The sequence below is a fragment of the Euprymna scolopes genome, chromosome 21, assembly GCF_053919585.1.
Source record: "Euprymna scolopes isolate OS-2025 chromosome 21, ASM5391958v1, whole genome shotgun sequence".
Lineage (NCBI taxonomy): Eukaryota > Metazoa > Mollusca > Cephalopoda > Sepiida > Sepiolidae > Euprymna > Euprymna scolopes.
In genome coordinates this window covers 20,237,117-20,254,272 of record NC_136502.1, presented here as the reverse complement: position 1 = coordinate 20,254,272, position 17,156 = coordinate 20,237,117, and the positions used below count along the sequence as shown (strand labels likewise).

General features: G+C 32.5%; 1 protein-coding gene across 1 annotated transcript in view; it reads right to left on the bottom strand.

The window, feature by feature from the left end:
* LOC145242047 (protocadherin gamma-A3-like) overlaps positions 1–17,156 on the bottom strand; it is a 283,808-nt gene that overhangs the window by 52,653 nt on the left and 213,999 nt on the right. Inside the window, exon 3 of the mRNA XM_080104939.1 lies at positions 15,053–15,212. Within this exon, the coding sequence (XP_079961065.1) occupies positions 15,053–15,212 (160 nt within the window). The remainder of the gene's footprint in view (positions 1–15,052; positions 15,213–17,156) is intronic.

Genomic DNA, 17,156 nt, shown 5'->3' with positions numbered 1-17,156 from the left:
AATTTTTTTACATTAGGTTCACCTCCACAGATTTCCTTAAAATTACAATTTTTTAGAGGTTTTCGACTATGCTGATTAAGAAAATCTCATTTGAATTTTGCAGAGACAAGTAGCTATTGAGCTATAAAGAGCTGTATTATGCACTGTAATCCACTGGCCGCTCCGAAAGCCGTTCTTAATATGTACTTAAGTCGTAATTGTTTTGTTTTTTGTGCAAAAAAAAAGTGGACTTGCTTCCACTAGGTGGCATATATATATATATATATATATATATATAACCGTTTTTGAGGAAAATATAAGTCTCCATATCAATGAAATGGAAATAGAATTTAGTCAGAAACATCAATCAATCCAAAACTTGAAGACTCCATGCTGGTAAATGAAACAATCAGGTTTTATACTTTAATTTACTAACATTCTTAAAAAGCAAAACAAATGCAATTAATTTTTCAGATGAATGTCAACACATAAAATCTATATGCATATACACAGATTGTTCAAAGATATAAGAAATGCTGTTTTTTTCTCCCTTGTTTTAATTTTCTTATCTTGTTCTAACTGTTGTGGTGGCACCCACTCATTTACATATGTGGATAATATTACACATAAATAGCAAGACTCGGTTAGTCTGAGTGCGTGTTAACCAGAAGCCACCGAAGGCCGAGCCGAGAGCAGATATGTTCTCCAGCCAAGACTCTCTTACTTGACAACCATTATGTAAATATACTTTAAATATACTTTTTCTAATACACTTCTTATTGATCTACCTTTGTTTTGTTGAGTCTTCATTTGTATTGCCTTATACGTTATTTGGTTCAACCTGCAAACATAACAGTTGGCGACGAAGATGAACGTCAAACATAACACTAACTATGAATGAGGCATCCTACCAAATCCTAGACATTCACCCACTATCTCATATATTCCAATCTAGAGATCTTTTCAGTATTCTAATCTTCCTTTTAAGTGCAAGTGTTCGAATCTCTCTTGTACTTGATTCACCGGATAAACACAAACTTCCACTAAGGTTGCTTCTTTCTTCTTTTTGTTCCATATCACTAGCTCCGTTTTTAAGGTATGCAGCTGTATAAACTGCATAGTCATCGTTGATTGTTTATTGAAAATGTACAAAGAAACTGACAATGCATGTATGTATTCAACATTTCCTTAACTAGCAGGTCAATCAAATTCATGATTTATACAGGTTAAAGGTTCTCACTTGAGGCACTATAATATGAACAATACTCTAATTAGTCAACTTGGTAATACAAGCAATAATGTCTGCAGCATACGGAGCCACAGTGATATTCGTGGAAACATAAAGTGAATAAAACTATAAACATCGTCATTTCAAAACATCAAGTTTCTTAACTTTAAGTTATTTAGCGCACTGACATTGATATTAAAATCCCACTTTTATATTTAAAAAGTGAAAACAACACCATAATATACTCAGTTGTGCATATGCGAACAACTTTAGAAGGATAATGAATTTGCATATTCCATTTAAAAACGAACTCCAATTAGTTCACTGTTCGTTCTTTTTTTTTTTTTTTTGGTGATTAATTGAATGATTTGCTTTTATGTTTTCTTTGGCCATATTTCAAAACAACTGAAGCCAGATCTCCATTATAGAATTATCTGTTCACTCCTGTTGCCAGTTTTCTCTTTCTCAGTCCCAGATTTGCAACCCACCGCCGTCAACATGCCAAGAAAAATGACTTGCTCCGTTTTATTTCTTCTTCGTCCAGTAGAAAGATAAAAAAAAGGAAAGAAATTTTCGAAATTCTTAAACGAATTAATAATATTTGACCTTTGATTAATTGAATTTTAAAAAAAAGTTAAATTATTTGATTCTTTTTCATTGGTGAACCACCGTTTTTTTAATAGCGTTTTTGTAATGTTAGTTTCTTTCTGATGACTTTTTGATTAATAGCAATGCTTTATTTTTTCCTCATTTTCATACAAAAGAGAAATGAATTTTGCAATATAAAACAGGCCAATTGTTAATTTATTGAGACAAAGTTGGCCCAAAGCATGGCTTTTAGTTTATCTCCCATGGAAGGCTTGGAAACGAATCAGCTTTATTCTCTGAATAGTGGTCAGTCGATCTGAAATGCTGAATCTAACAGGTTTCTTGTGCTCATTTTAATGTTCAAATCTGATAACCTATTTCAAATGTGCTGTTTCTTTTGATGATTTTCTAGCAAGCGATGAGATCTATGTATGAGTTTGTGCCAGCCGAAACAAAGGGGTTTTATGAATGCTAAAAAGCAAATGGTTGTAATTGTTACACCTTTTCTTTCTCTACTTTGTTAAGATTTGTTCTCTTCATCAAATCTGTTTCACAGAAACGTATAAACTCTAAATATTTTCCAACAATAAACGTCGTTTAAAACCCCAAAAGTAACACGTACATGTGAAAGTAATAAGCCGACACAAAGTTAGAAGTTCCTATAAAACCTGGTCAACAAATCAGTTTTCTCCATAATTCTTTAGCTGCTGCACCTTGAATAGAACTCCAAAGCGCTTGCTCAACAAGCATAAGTCGAAGGAAGTGGAAAGAACTCAGTGACTTACATACCAGCATTTTTCATCTCACATGTACATTCCTACACACTAGCAAGAATGGGATGAACGGGAACAAATTACTACTCACTCACACGCACTAATAAGAACATGGTAAACCAACACACATACACAATGCCATGCTGCCAAATACTCACATACATATATTATTTAGGCATATTTATACTATGAACATATCTACACGTTTCTAAGCTTTGCAACGACTAGTCCAATGTCTTTCATCAAATACGTGTTTGCATAAATGACTGAAAGTAAATATGATATTCTTATATCTTGCGTTTCGTGTTAAAATTTCGCATTTTTTGTCCATTTCTATTTACAAAACTCTGTTCATGTTTTACATAGCACTTGCTACCTGGTAAATCTTCTATTCTCTTAATGTTTTATTTATTTCCATTTTTATTATGCATGCCTGTACATACAGATATATATAGTTTTTGGATTCTGGAATTTTGGATTTTACCGTTATTGAATATTTTACCCGTCACCAGACCATCCATTTACGTGAAATCACTTTTTTCTTCGCCCTATTCCCTCTGCTTCACTATTTGTTACCAAGCAAGATCTATGATTTACTTGTAGTTTCATTAAATACTTTTGCAAGCAAAATCCGACCTTGCATTTTGCTAAATTCTACTCTCTGATGAGAAGGAATGTATTTCTTTGAAACTCTGCGGATTAAGGACTATCCACTTATTTTGTGCTTCTTTTTTAAAATTAAATATGTTTTTAACTCTTTTTCAAAGTGTTTTTTAACATGTTTTATTAACTACTTGTTTATAACAGCAAATAGTTAAAAAAAACACTTTGAAAAAGAGTCAAAAACATATTTAATTTGAAAAGGAAACATTAAATAAGTGGCTAGTCCTTAATCTGCGGAGTTTCGAAGAAATACTTTCCTTCTCATCAGAGGGTAGGATTTAGCAAAATGCGGGATCGGATTTTGCTTGCAAAAGTATTTGATGAAACTACAAGTAAGTCAAAGATCTTACTTGATAACAAAAAGTGAAGCAGAGGGAATAGGGTGAAGAAAAACTGATTTCATGTGAATGTATATATATATATATATATATATATATATATATATATATATATATATATTGGAAGATCCATGACACCTCTGAGAATGGATCACTCGGTCTATAAAAGACATTAACAAGGAGTAATCAGCAGGAAGTAAGTAAATCTTGATATTACTCCATTCAAGATACCATTCGAGTGTAAATATATTATCTGTTACTAGTACAATTTGAATTTTGGTAGCAATTATTCTGTTTATTTGTGATTCAATAGTGGGGACTTAGTTGCTTTGCTATTATAAAATGTCTTAGTTAATTATAGATATTTGTGGCATGGTCCCTGGCTTTGATAGAGGCCGTCTTGGATGATAGTAGCGTTTTTGTGGTGCTGCCAAGAACTACATCAACATGTCATATGAATTTGAGTATAAAAGTTATTGCTTTAACGAAAGAATGAAATGATGGATATTGATATATCCCTGGAATAATATATTCAGTATAAATTAATTCAGATTGAATGATGGTCAACACAGAGTAAGTATAACAGGTTTATTGTACAAAAAAGTTACAAGTAACTATCGGGGACATGAGTTGCAGGGATACTATGTAGGGAGTTGAGAAGCAAGATGTTTGTTTACATTACACTTGAACTTCTGCATGTTAGTACAGTTGGGGAAGCAGGAACCAGGAAGGGAATTCCAGAGTCTAACAGTTCTGGAGAAGAAACTTTTAGAGTAGAAGGCTTTATTACATCTAAGGATCTCTACTATGTAGGGGTGGGACTTTGCTGCTTGTCAATTTGTCGGGGGTATTTACATCGAGGGGGTACAAATGCTTGTAGTTCATCAGAACATCCACCATTAAAATACTTGTAGAACAAGCAGAGAGATGCAACATTTAGTCGATGGGACAGAGGTTGAAGCTTAGATGACAGTTCACGACCTATCAGGTTGGCGACTCTTTTTTGAACCCTGTCCAGGAGGGAGAGACTAGTAGCAGATGCACCAGCCGAAATGCGACAACAATACTGCATACATGGGCAGATGGTGGCCTTGTAGCAGTACAGAATACTTTCAGGCGTAAGTAATTTTCTAGCACAGTAGAGAGAGCCTACCTTTTTCACAACAGTCTTGGCAATACTCTCGATGTATCTGTTCCAACTCATGTTTCCTGAGAACATTAAACCAAGGAGGTTGAACGAAGTACTTTTAGGTAAACGTTTCACCCGATGTAACCAGCGACTTTCTTCAAGGACATCTGGTCAAACTCAAGAATCTGCAGGCAATTTCAAATGAAACATTTCTTTAATCTCCGTGTATAACTTGTTGCTTCATCAGCCCTGATCGAATAAAAGTTTTAAGTAATTCACAATTGTGTTCTTGGTATTGTTTGCATTAAGGATCCATGGCATAACGGATATAAGTGCTAAATATTTATTATTACGAATGACTTTAGATTTCTACCTGTTCATGGCTAATGGAATAAGAAAAAACTACTCCCATGAATTAAATAAAAGGTTCTGTTTAAAATTCTGTTCTTGAGTTTGAAAAGATACAACTGAAGAAGTTCGGAGGTTACATCGGCCGAAACGTTGTGAGAATAGCATTTAAGATGAGGACAGTAGTCAGAATAATCCAATTAATAGAAAGCTTCCAATACTGAAAAGTATATTAACGTAGATTGAAGTGTATTTTTAGAAAATCTGTTTGGATTATAGAAAAGATTGTGAATTTTATTAACGATTCCATGGATGGCATTTCTAGATGGTCCCTTGGTTGATCTGTGATACTTAAATTCAGAATAGCATTTACATCGGTTTGTGAAGCTCAAATTTGAAATAGAATAGTTCCAAAAATTCTATCTTTCTAAAAGTAAACTTTGTGAGGATTTGTACACCATAACTAAAATAATTAAAAATTAACAAACCAACCATAGTTGGGAGTGACTCAAAGGTTACTTTTTCGTTGGCAACTATATCCAGATGTAGAAGAGTATGCTACTTTTTTTTCTCATAGATTATTCCACTTATTGATTTTAGTCACATAATGAGGAGGTATTAGAACTATTTTTAGAGTCTCTGGTATAAGTCTACTTAAAATTGAACTCTGACCTCTCAGACCATCAGCAAATGTTGTAATGATTATGACAAATGGGAGGGGGTATACTTAACAGTACAAAATACCCCTTTGTATCACACGCTTCTTACTATAAAAGAAATCCTTCAAGCAATTATCACTTTGACTTTATTTGCTAGTTTTAAAATAAACATTTTTTCAAAATTCAATGTTGAAAAACAATATTGTATGCAATATATTGAGTATAACTATGGTAAAATTATAGCTTCATATCTTTCCCAATTATCTTAGTGCATAACAATAGGTCCAATCAGATTTTAACTCAGATTTAACTGATTCCATAATCTGGTGCTATCCATTATACCATTCATGCACTTCCTGCAATTATTAGTTGTATTCAACACATTGAACACAAGTTGCTTTTTGTTTACACATAATTTATGTGTTCATACCTTTGTGACTATGTTATGCTGGAAACTAATAATAGAAATAATGTCAAGGCCAAAAGTCAGTCGAGGATAAGGGCTACTGGATTAGATAGAATGACAGTTGAATGATGAATAATATTATGAGAGGATTGAAAATAATGAATGAATACTTATGAGGACAGCTTATAACAAGTATTTGTTGATGCTAAACTTGAAGATGGCTATGTTGGGGTTCGTTTAATGTAATGTTTTCCACGGATGGGAAGTTCTTAACAAAAAAGAACTCTGTTAATGGAAATTCTGCTTGATGGTAGATGCGCAGAAAGAAATGAACATCCTTTGCAATTGTGATAGAAAAACAAACAAACGAGTTCTTGTTTTAGATGTGTTAAAAGGATGAAGCAGAGACTGGAGCTCGGCCGAGCACCTTCTATGAGAATACAGATAGACTAATAAAGACTAGTAAAGTCTCTTCTGTGAGACAGCTTTAAACCTGCTCACCTAAGCACAAGAAATCGTGCGATTAAACAACGTCAATCTAATGTAAAAATGTAGTAAAATTCCAAAAACTCAACAGAGAATAGAAATGGATGAATACTTCATCATATTTTTAATCGTAGCAGAATTTTAACTCATGGAAATGTCTAGGAAGCGTAACTATGGTGTTAACAAAAGATTTAATATTTAATATAAAAGTATGTTTATTTGTCGTAAATATTGGTTGTGAATAAACTGTTTTTATAGGAAGTGAGGTCTCAAACCAAACCGGCAATTCGCCACTGTCATATCCAATAACCCATTTTTAATTTAATAGCTTGAATTAAAATAGCATTTGGTCCAGTCTGGTATCTTCTTGAAATAGAAAGATGGCTACCAGTGATTACTATATTCACAACCAATATTTACAGCAAATAAATAAACTTAAACTTAATCTGAAATATATATTTTTGATAAATCACAAATTAGCAGATAAACCAAAATAAATTGCTTTTTTTGTTACTAATCTCCCGTCTTTATTTTATTTTATTTTTACTTAGGCTGGGGAGGGTCACCGCTTATTCAGGCCCGGAGGTTACTCTAGGAAAAAGGTCAATGAATGTCAAGTAGATGATGAAACAACAACGTGGTGATCAGTAATGGTGGAACTTGGGTAGGGTTTAATCATATAAGAGAACAACTTAACAAGAACTTATTTGCATTAAACTTGAAAACGACCACATTACAGTCAGCTGGGAAGCAACCCCATGGTACTGGGTTCCATAGACGGACAGTTCCAGGAAAAAAAACTCTGCTCATGGAATTTTCGTTTAATTTTAGGCACAGATAGAAAGTGAGTAGCCAGAGGAGTGTTTGTTGTGAAAGTTTTACGGGGACAATAGATTCCTTTTAAAATAATTTGTTGCCAATAGTAACGTTTGTCTTCATCATAATAGCTATGGTCATCCGATAATCGATAAACTGGCATAATGTGAGCAAAGGAATAGAGCTTCTGGGTGGCAGTAAGAGCCTTCTACACTCTGGTTAAATCCACATTAAAAGAATGTCTGAAGGGGGCTTAAACGAAGTAAAGTTCTAAATCATAACGCAAAGACAGCAAAAGTTATTGCTTTCGCCTGTCAGGAAGAACATCGCCAAAGTCTTTGGAATCAGCAGAAATGGCAAAGCGTAGCACACGTTCAAAGTAGCTTTAGCTCACCCTTTTATATTCACAGCACTTGAAGTAATGTTCATCAACTGCTTATAAAAGCAACTTCAATGGAGAATTTTATGCGTTGGATCCATCGGATGTGTGGAGAGCTCTGCCAGTAATTTTTGCGGTTGTGTGGGGATCAGGTAATCGGATCTTTGAAATGAACTTGATTCATTAACTTTCTTGTCGGTACTGATTTTTTATTTTTTTATTTTTTTTATTTGATTGATTTAGTTAAGCTTGTCTGTGAGGCAGTTTATATCTATTATGCAACTGAAGCTTCATCCTGTATGTGTCTTTCTTCATATATGAATGAACTAGATTAATCTTGTATGTGTCTTTCTTCATATATAAATGAACTAGCTTTAGCCTGTGTGTGTCTTTCTTCATATATGAATGAACAAGCTTTCTCCTGTATGTGTCTTTCTTCATAAATGAATGAACTAGATTTATCCTCTGTGTGTCTTTCTTTTTATATGAATGAACTAGCTTTATCCTGTATGTGTCTTTCTTCTTATATGAATGAACTAGCTTTATACTGTATGTGTCTTTCTTCTTATATGAATCAACTAGATTTATTCTGTATGTGTCTTTCTTCATATATGAATGAACTAGCTTTATCCTCTGTGTGTCTTTCTCTTTATATGAATGGACTAGCTTCATCCTGTATGTGTCTTTCTTCCTATATGAATGAACTAGCTTTATCTTGTGTGTTTCTTTCTTCATATATAAATGAACTAGCTTTATTCTGTGTGTGTCTTTCTTCATATATTAATGAACTAGATTTATCCTGCATGTGTCTTTCTTCATATATGAATGAACTAGATTAATCCTGCATGTGTCTTTCTTCATATATGAATGAACTAGATTTATCCTGTATGTGTCTTTCTTCATATATGAATCAATTAGCTGTATCCCGTGTGTCTTTCTTCATGTATGAATGAACTAGCTTTATCCTGTGTGTGTCTTTCTTCATATATGAATGAACTAGATTAATCCTGCATGTGTCTTTCTTCATATATGAATGAACTAGCTTTATCCTGTATGTGTCTTTCTTCATTTATGAATCAATTATCTGTATCCCGTGTGTCTTTCTTCATGTATGAATGAACTAGCTTTATCCTGTGTGTGTCTTTCATTTTATATGAATGAACTAACTTCATCCTGTATGTTTCTTTCTTCATATATGAATGAACTAGCTTTATCCCGTGTGTCCTTCTTCATATATGAATGGACTAGCTTTATCCTGTATGTGTCTTTCTTCATATATGAATGAACCAGCTTCATCCTGTATGTGTCTTTCTTCATATATAGATCAAATAGCTTTATCCTGTGTGTCTTTCTTTATATATGAATGAGCAAGCTTTATCTAGTGTGTGTCTTTCTTTTTATATGAATGAACTAGATTCATCCTATATGTGTCTTTCTTCCTATATGAATGGACAATGTGTCTTTCTTTATATATGAATGGCCAAGCTTTATCCTGTGTGTGTCTTTCTTCATATATGAATTGACTAGATTTATCCTGTATGTGTCTTTCTTCGTATATGAATAAACTAGCTTCACCTTCATGTGTCTTTCTTCTTATATTAATGAAGTAGATTTACCCTGTATGTGTCTTTCTTCATATATGAATGAACTAGCTTCATCCTGTATGTGTCTTTCTTCATATATGAAGTGACTAGATTTACCCTGTATGTGTCTTTCTTCATATATGAATGAACTAGCTTCATCCTGTATGTGTCTTTCTTCATATATGAATTAATTCGCTTCATCCTGTATGTGTCTTTCTTCATATATAAATAAACTAGTTTTATTCTGTGTGTGTCTTTCTTCATATATAAATGACCTAGCTTTATCCTGTATGTGTCTTTCTTCATATATGAATGAACTAGCTTTATCCTGTATGTGTCTTTCTTCATATATGAATGAACTAGCTTTATCCTGTATGTGTCTTTCTTCATATATGAATGAACTAGCTTTATCCTGTATGTGTCTTTCTTCATATATGAATGAACTAGCTTCATCCTGTATGTGTCTTTCTTCATATATGAATGAACTAGATTAATCCTGTATGTGTCTTTCTTCATATATGAATGAACTAGCTTTATCCTGTATGTGTCTTTCTTCATATATGAATGAACTAGCTTTATCCTGTATGTGTCTTTCTTCATATATGAATGAACTATCTTTATCCTGTATGTGTCTTTCTTCATATATGAATGAACTAGCTTTATCCTGTGTGTCTTTCTTCATATACGAATGAATTAGCTTTATCCTGTATGTGTCTTTCTTCATATATGAATGAACTAGCTTTATCCTGTATGTGTCTTTCTTCATATATGAATGAACTAGATTTATCCTGTATGCGTCTTTCTTCATAAATAAATGACCTAGCTTCATCCTGTATGTGTCTTTCTTCATATATGAATGAATTAGCTTTATCCTGTATGTGTCTTTCTTCAGAAATAAATGGCCTTGCTTCATCCTGTATGTGTCTTTCTTCATATATGAATGAACTAGCTTCATCCTGTATGTGTCTTTCTTCATATATGAATGAACTAGCTTTATACTGTATGTGTCTTTTTCATATATGAATGAACAAGCTTTATCCTGTATGTGTCTTTCTTTATATATGAATCAACTAGATTTATCCTGTATGTATCTTTCTTCATATATGAATGAACTAGATTTATCCTGTATGTATCTTTCTTCATATATGAATGAACTAGATTTATCCTGTACGTGTCTTTCTTTATATATGAATCAACTAGATTTATCCTGTATGTGTCTTTCTTTATATATGACTTAACTAGATTTATCCTGTACGTGTCTTTCTTTATATATGAATCAAATAGATTTATCCTGTACGTGTCTTTCTTCATATATGAATGACCTAGCTTTATCCTGTATGTGTCTTTCTTTATATATGAATGAACTAGCTTTATCCTGTATGTGTTTTTCTTCATATATGAATGAACTAGATTTATCCTGTATGTGTCTTTCTTTGTATATGAATCAACTAGATTTATCCTGTATGTGTTTTTCTTCATATATGAATGAACTAGATTTATCCTGTATGTGTCTTTCTTTATATATGAATCAACTAGATTTATCCTGTATGTGTCTTTCTTTATATATGAATGAACTAGATTTATCCTGTATGTATCTTTCTTCATATATGAATGAACTAGATTTATCCTGTATGTGTCTTTCTTTATATATGAATCAACTAGATTTATCCTGTATGTGTCTTTCTTTATATATGAATCAACCAGATTTATCATGTCTGTGTCTTTCTTTATATATGAATCAACTAGATTTATCCTGTATGTGTCTTTCTTTATATATGAATCAACTAGATTTATCCTGTACGTGTCTTTCTTTATATATGAATCAACTAGATTTATCCTGTACGTGTCTTTCTTCATATATGAATGACCTAGCTTTATCCTGTATGTGTCTTTCTTTATATATGAATTAACTAGCTTTATCCTGTATGTGTTTTTCTTCATATATGAATGAACTAGATTTCTCCTGTATGTGTCTTTCTTTATATATGAATGAACTAGCTTTATCCTGTATGTGTCTTTCTTCATATATGAATGAACTAGCTTTATCCTGTATGTATCTTTCTTCATATATGAATGAACTAGATTTATCCTGTACGTGTCTTTCTTTATATATGAATCAACTAGATTTATCCTGTATGTGTCTTTCTTCATATATGAATCAACTAGCTTTATCCTGTATGTGTCTTTCTTTATATATGAATCAACTAGATTTATCCTGTATGTGTCTTTCTTTATATATGAATGAACTAGCTTTATTCTGTATGTGTCTTTCTTTATATATGAATCAACTAGATTTATCCTGTATGTGTCTTTCTTTATATATGAATGAACTAGATTTATCCTGTATGTGTCTTTCTTCATATATGAATCAACTAGATTTATCCTGTATGTATCTTTCTTCATATATGAATAAACTAGATTTATCCTGTATGTGTCTTTCTTTATATAAGAATCAACTAGATTTATCCTGTATGTGTCTTTCTTCATATATGAATGAACTAGATTTATCCTGTATGTGTCTTTCTTTATATATGAATCAACTAGATTTATCCTGTATGTGTCTTTCTTTATATATGAATGAACTAGCTTTATCCTGTATGTGTCTTTCTTTATATATGAATGAACTAGATTTATCCTGTATGTGTCTTTGTTCATATATGAATGAACTAGATTTATCCTGTATGTGTCTTTCTTTATATATGAATCAACTAGATTTATCCTGTATGTGTTTTTCTTCATATATGAATGAACTAGATTTATCCTGTATGTGTCTTTCTTTATATATGAATCAACTAGATTTATCCTGTATGTATCTTTCTTCATATATGAATGAACTAGATTTATCCTGTATGTATCTTTCTTCATATATGAATGAACTAGATTTATCCTGTACGTGTCTTTCTTTATATATGAATCAACTAGATTTATCCTGTATGTGTCTTTCTTTATATATGACTCAACTAGATTTATCCTGTACGTGTCTTTCTTTATATATGAATCAAATAGATTTATCCTGTACGTGTCTTTCTTCATATATGAATGACCTAGCTTTATCCTGTATGTGTCTTTCTTTATATATGAATGAACTAGATTTATCCTGTATGTGTCATTCTTCATATATGAATGAACTAGATTTATCCTGTATGTATCTTTCTTCATATATGAATGAACTAGATTTATCCTGTATGTGTCTTTCTTTATATATGAATCAACTAGATTTATCCTGTATGTGTCTTTCTTCATATATGAATGAACTAGATTTATCCTGTATGTGTCTTTCTTTATATATGAATCAAGTAGATTCATCCTGTACGTGTCTTTCTTCATATATGAATGAACTAGATTTATCCTGTATGTGTCTTTCTTCATATATGAATGAACTAGCTTTATCCTGTATGTGTCTTTCTTTATATATGAATCAACTAGATTTATCATGTATGTGTCCTTCTTCATATATAAATGAACTAGCTTTATCCTGTATGTGTCTTTCTTCATATATGAATCAACTAGATTTATACTGTATGTGTCTTTCTTCTTATATGACTCAAATAGATTTATCCTCTATATCAACTAGATTTATCCTGTATGTGTCTTTCTTCATATATGAATGAACTAGATTTATCCTATATGTGTCTTTCTTTATATATGAATGAACTAGATTTATCCTGTATGTGTCTTTCTTCATATATGAATGAACTAGCTTTATCCTGTATGTGTCTTTCTTTATATATGAATGAACTAGCTTTATCCTGTATGTGTCTTTCTTTATATATGAATGAACTAGATTTATCCTGTATGTGTCTTTCTTCATATATGAATCAACTAGCTTTATCCTGTATGTGTCTTTCTTCATATATGAATGAACTAGATTTATCCTGTATGTGTCTTTCTTCATATATGAATGAACTAGCTTTATCCTGTATGTGTCTTTCTTTATATATGAATCAACTAGCTTTATCCTGTATGTGTATTTCTTCATATATGAATGAACTAGCTTCATTCTGTATGTGTCTTTCTTCATATATGAATAACTAGATTCATCCTGTATGTGTCTTTCTTCATATATGAATGAACTAGATTCATCCTGTATGTGTCTTTCTTCATATATGAATCAACTAGATTCATCCTGTATGTATCTTTCGTCATTCATTTATGAACAAGCAAACTTTGAAATTTGCGAGAATAGGATTAATAATTTTTATTACTATTTGCATTTTAGTTGTTATTTTCATGTAAGACAATGGATCCAGGCGTTGTGCAACACTCAGTTCTCAGTGATGTTGAAGGTTCGATCTTTACTATGGGTTATAATAGCTTAGAATAATATAATAGTTTAGATTTCCATTGTGTCATATCTGATGGAAGGAGTACAATCTACTCCTGTGGATTAAATTAAAGGTTCCGTTCGAAATTTCAATACTCCCGAGTTCACCACAAAGATTCCCAAATTTCAAAGAAATCACCGAGAAAAGGTCGGGGGTTACACTGGCTTTAATCTTATGAGAATAGTAGACACTTGATAACGAGGTTTCTTTTGATTGTTATCCAATTCGTGAGGCACCCATTCATCAATTCTTTAAAAAATCTTTTCAATCTCTCCCAAGTGGTTGGAAATCGTTGTATACGTTACATCTAATTCAGAAGCAAATTCGCCGCCACGAAATTTCTCATTCTACTATTGTGCTGTGTATTCAGTAGTGGATCCTGGTCTGCATAGTTGCGTAGACTCTGAGATGAAAACGTTCTAACACACAGAAATATTTTTACATATTTTGTATATATATATAAAAGTTACCATGTCGGTTTGTGTGCAAAGAGTCTTTACCAAAATCATCTCTAATTATTTAGTTTACAAATTAGAAATTTGATATATAGGGTATTTGGACCTGTAGCACACTTTTGATTTGGTTATGATCCTGTAACAATATGTGCTAAAGGGTCAATATTGGAAAAAAACACAGCATGCGCGCATATACATTTTTGTTTTAAAGTCACTTAATTTTTAGTCTGTTTTAACCATCTGTTGTCAGATGCTATTGATGAAGGCTAAAATGCTAAATAACGACTATAGCTAAAACGCTGAATGTTTTGATTTCGATTCTAGCCGATGGCATCAAAGGCATCATATTTAAGCATATATTACGACTGGGCTAGTATATATATATATCGGATCAGACACAAAATTCCACTTTTTCACTATAGAGTTCTGTAGGTATTGAAAGATGTTCTACTCTAATACAGTGCTTTTGTAATCCTCTCTCTACTTCTTGCTTTGTCGATTGTATCAACATACACAAATTTAAATGTGATGTGAATAAACATCTTTGTGCATAACTCCTCATCCAGATTGCCTTTCTATAAATCTGGTTCCTATCATTGTAACCTCATACGCTTAAGTGACAGTATGCCTAGTTTTGATGGTCGATTTTATATAGAAAAATTTATTTCAAAATGGAAATAATGAGCAGTAATCATTTGCAGTGACAAAAACTGTTGCGTGTAAAAGTATTTGAATTTTAAAATTACGGAAGAATTTGTTTTTTTAATTCAAAATAGTTTCAAATGTTTAAGCTGCTATTTTTTTTTTTAACTGCACCAGTTACCCTGACATCTTTGATAAGCTGCGGTTGATCTTGACTCACTTGGAATAAGTAAACCTGGTTCTTTGTGTACTTACCTGAGCCAGCTTCACTTTGGGGAATATCGTCCTCACTCCAGCCGTGGCCGCTGTCGACTTGGAATGATTTTGTTGACCCGCAACTTGGGTAAGTGGTTGTTATGACTGACCCACTTCGAAGATCTTTTTCACAACTGTGTGATAACTCTTGTATTGGCATCTGTTCATAATATAAAACACATCATTAATGAATGGACAATCCGAAATGCAAAACAACAACATTTGTCTTTTATTTCCTTTTATTTAATAAATACTGCAGTTGGGAGCCTAGTGGTCACATATACATGTGTATGTATTTATGTATATATATATTAGCGATGGGACGATTCCAATAATTTTCCTGATTCCGACACAATTACTGATTCCAATTTTGATTCTTTATAAATCTCTAAAAATTGGACTATAAAATAGTTATTTTTCTCCAATTACCATAAAACCACAAGTTAAATGTGCAGATATTTTCTCAAACATAAAAAAAACCTGTGTGGGTGGGTGGGGGTATCTATAGCTTTTAGCTTTACTGGTAGTTTAAAATCAATAAATATTTATTTTTAAAAAAATAAAATGCAATAAAAAAGATAATTAGAAAAATCTTAAAAAAAGATAATTAGAAAAATAACCTTCTTAGTGACACTCAATATGGTTTCCGTTCTGCTAGATCTACAGCAGATGTCCTTACAGTTATATCGCATAGGATTAGCAAATCTCTCGACGGTGGCAATCTTTCTAGGGCAATTGCTCTTGACATATCTAAAGCCTTTGATAGGGTATGGCATAAAGGTTTACTTCATAAGATCGCTAGCTATGGTATAGCTGGAAATGTCTTCTCAATTATTAAATCATTTCTTTCTGATAGGTTCATAAGAGTAGTAGTTGAGGGGCAAAAATCAGAAGCTCACAGTATTAATGCCGGTGTCCCTCAGGGATCCATCCTGGGCCCAACTCTTTTCCTGATCTACATTAATGATCTTCCAAATCATATCCTTACATCATTTGTAGACATTTATGCTGACGACACTACCATTTATGGTACCACATCTAAGACAGTAAACGACCAAGTTCTCTCCAATTCTCTCTCCTCTGATCTTGAGCACGTAGTACAATGGGGAAAGAAGTGGCTGGTTACTTTTAATGCATCTAAAACCAAGCTTCTCTCTTTACATCATCAACATTCTAATCCACATTTGTCATCAATTGAAATGAATGGCTCTCGTCTTCAGGAGGCCTCAAGTTTTGACAAGCTTCTGGGCTTGACCATTACTCCTGATCTTAAATGGAACACGTATATCAAATCTGTTGCCAAGGCCGCTGGAAAAATGGTGGGATCTTTCTATCGATCCAGTAGATATCTCACTGCTGATGCTATTCTCTACCTATATAAGAGCCAGGTACGTCCAAGGATGGAATACTGTTGCCACATCTGGGCAGGAGCTGCTAGAAAGGACTTGTCCTGCCTTGATAGAGTTCAAAATAGACTTCGTAGCCTCGTAGGAGATGTCCTTTTCTCCTCCTTGCAACCTCTATCTCACAGAAGAGATGTTGCGAGTTTGTCTCTGATGTATCGTTATTTTCATGGAAAGTGTTCAACTGAGCTTCAATCTATGGTCCCCCCTCGCCAAACTTTCACAAGAAACACTCGTCTAGCTGTAAACACTATCAATAATTTCCCCCACTCTTTATCTGTGCCTAAACCTAAACGTAGATTCCATGAACAAAGCTTCTTTCTTAGAACTGCACGCCTGTGGAATTGTCTTCCGTTTTCCTGCTTTCCGGCTGACTACAATATGGTTGTGTTCAAGTCTAAAGTAAATAAGTTCTTGATGAGCCGTTCCATATAAGTTATTAAATTTACCAAATTTTCATTACTAATGATTACTATATTGACCAATTTCTACTGTACACTCTTTAACCCTTATCCTTGAGTGGCCTCTGGGCCTTGATAATGTGGTGATGCCTATATAAAAAAAAAAAAAAAAAAAAAAAATCGTTTTGGGCATCGGAAAATAGGCACACATTTTCCCAATTCTTATACTATATATATATATATATATATATATATATATATATATATATATATATATATATAAACAAAATAGAAACAAAA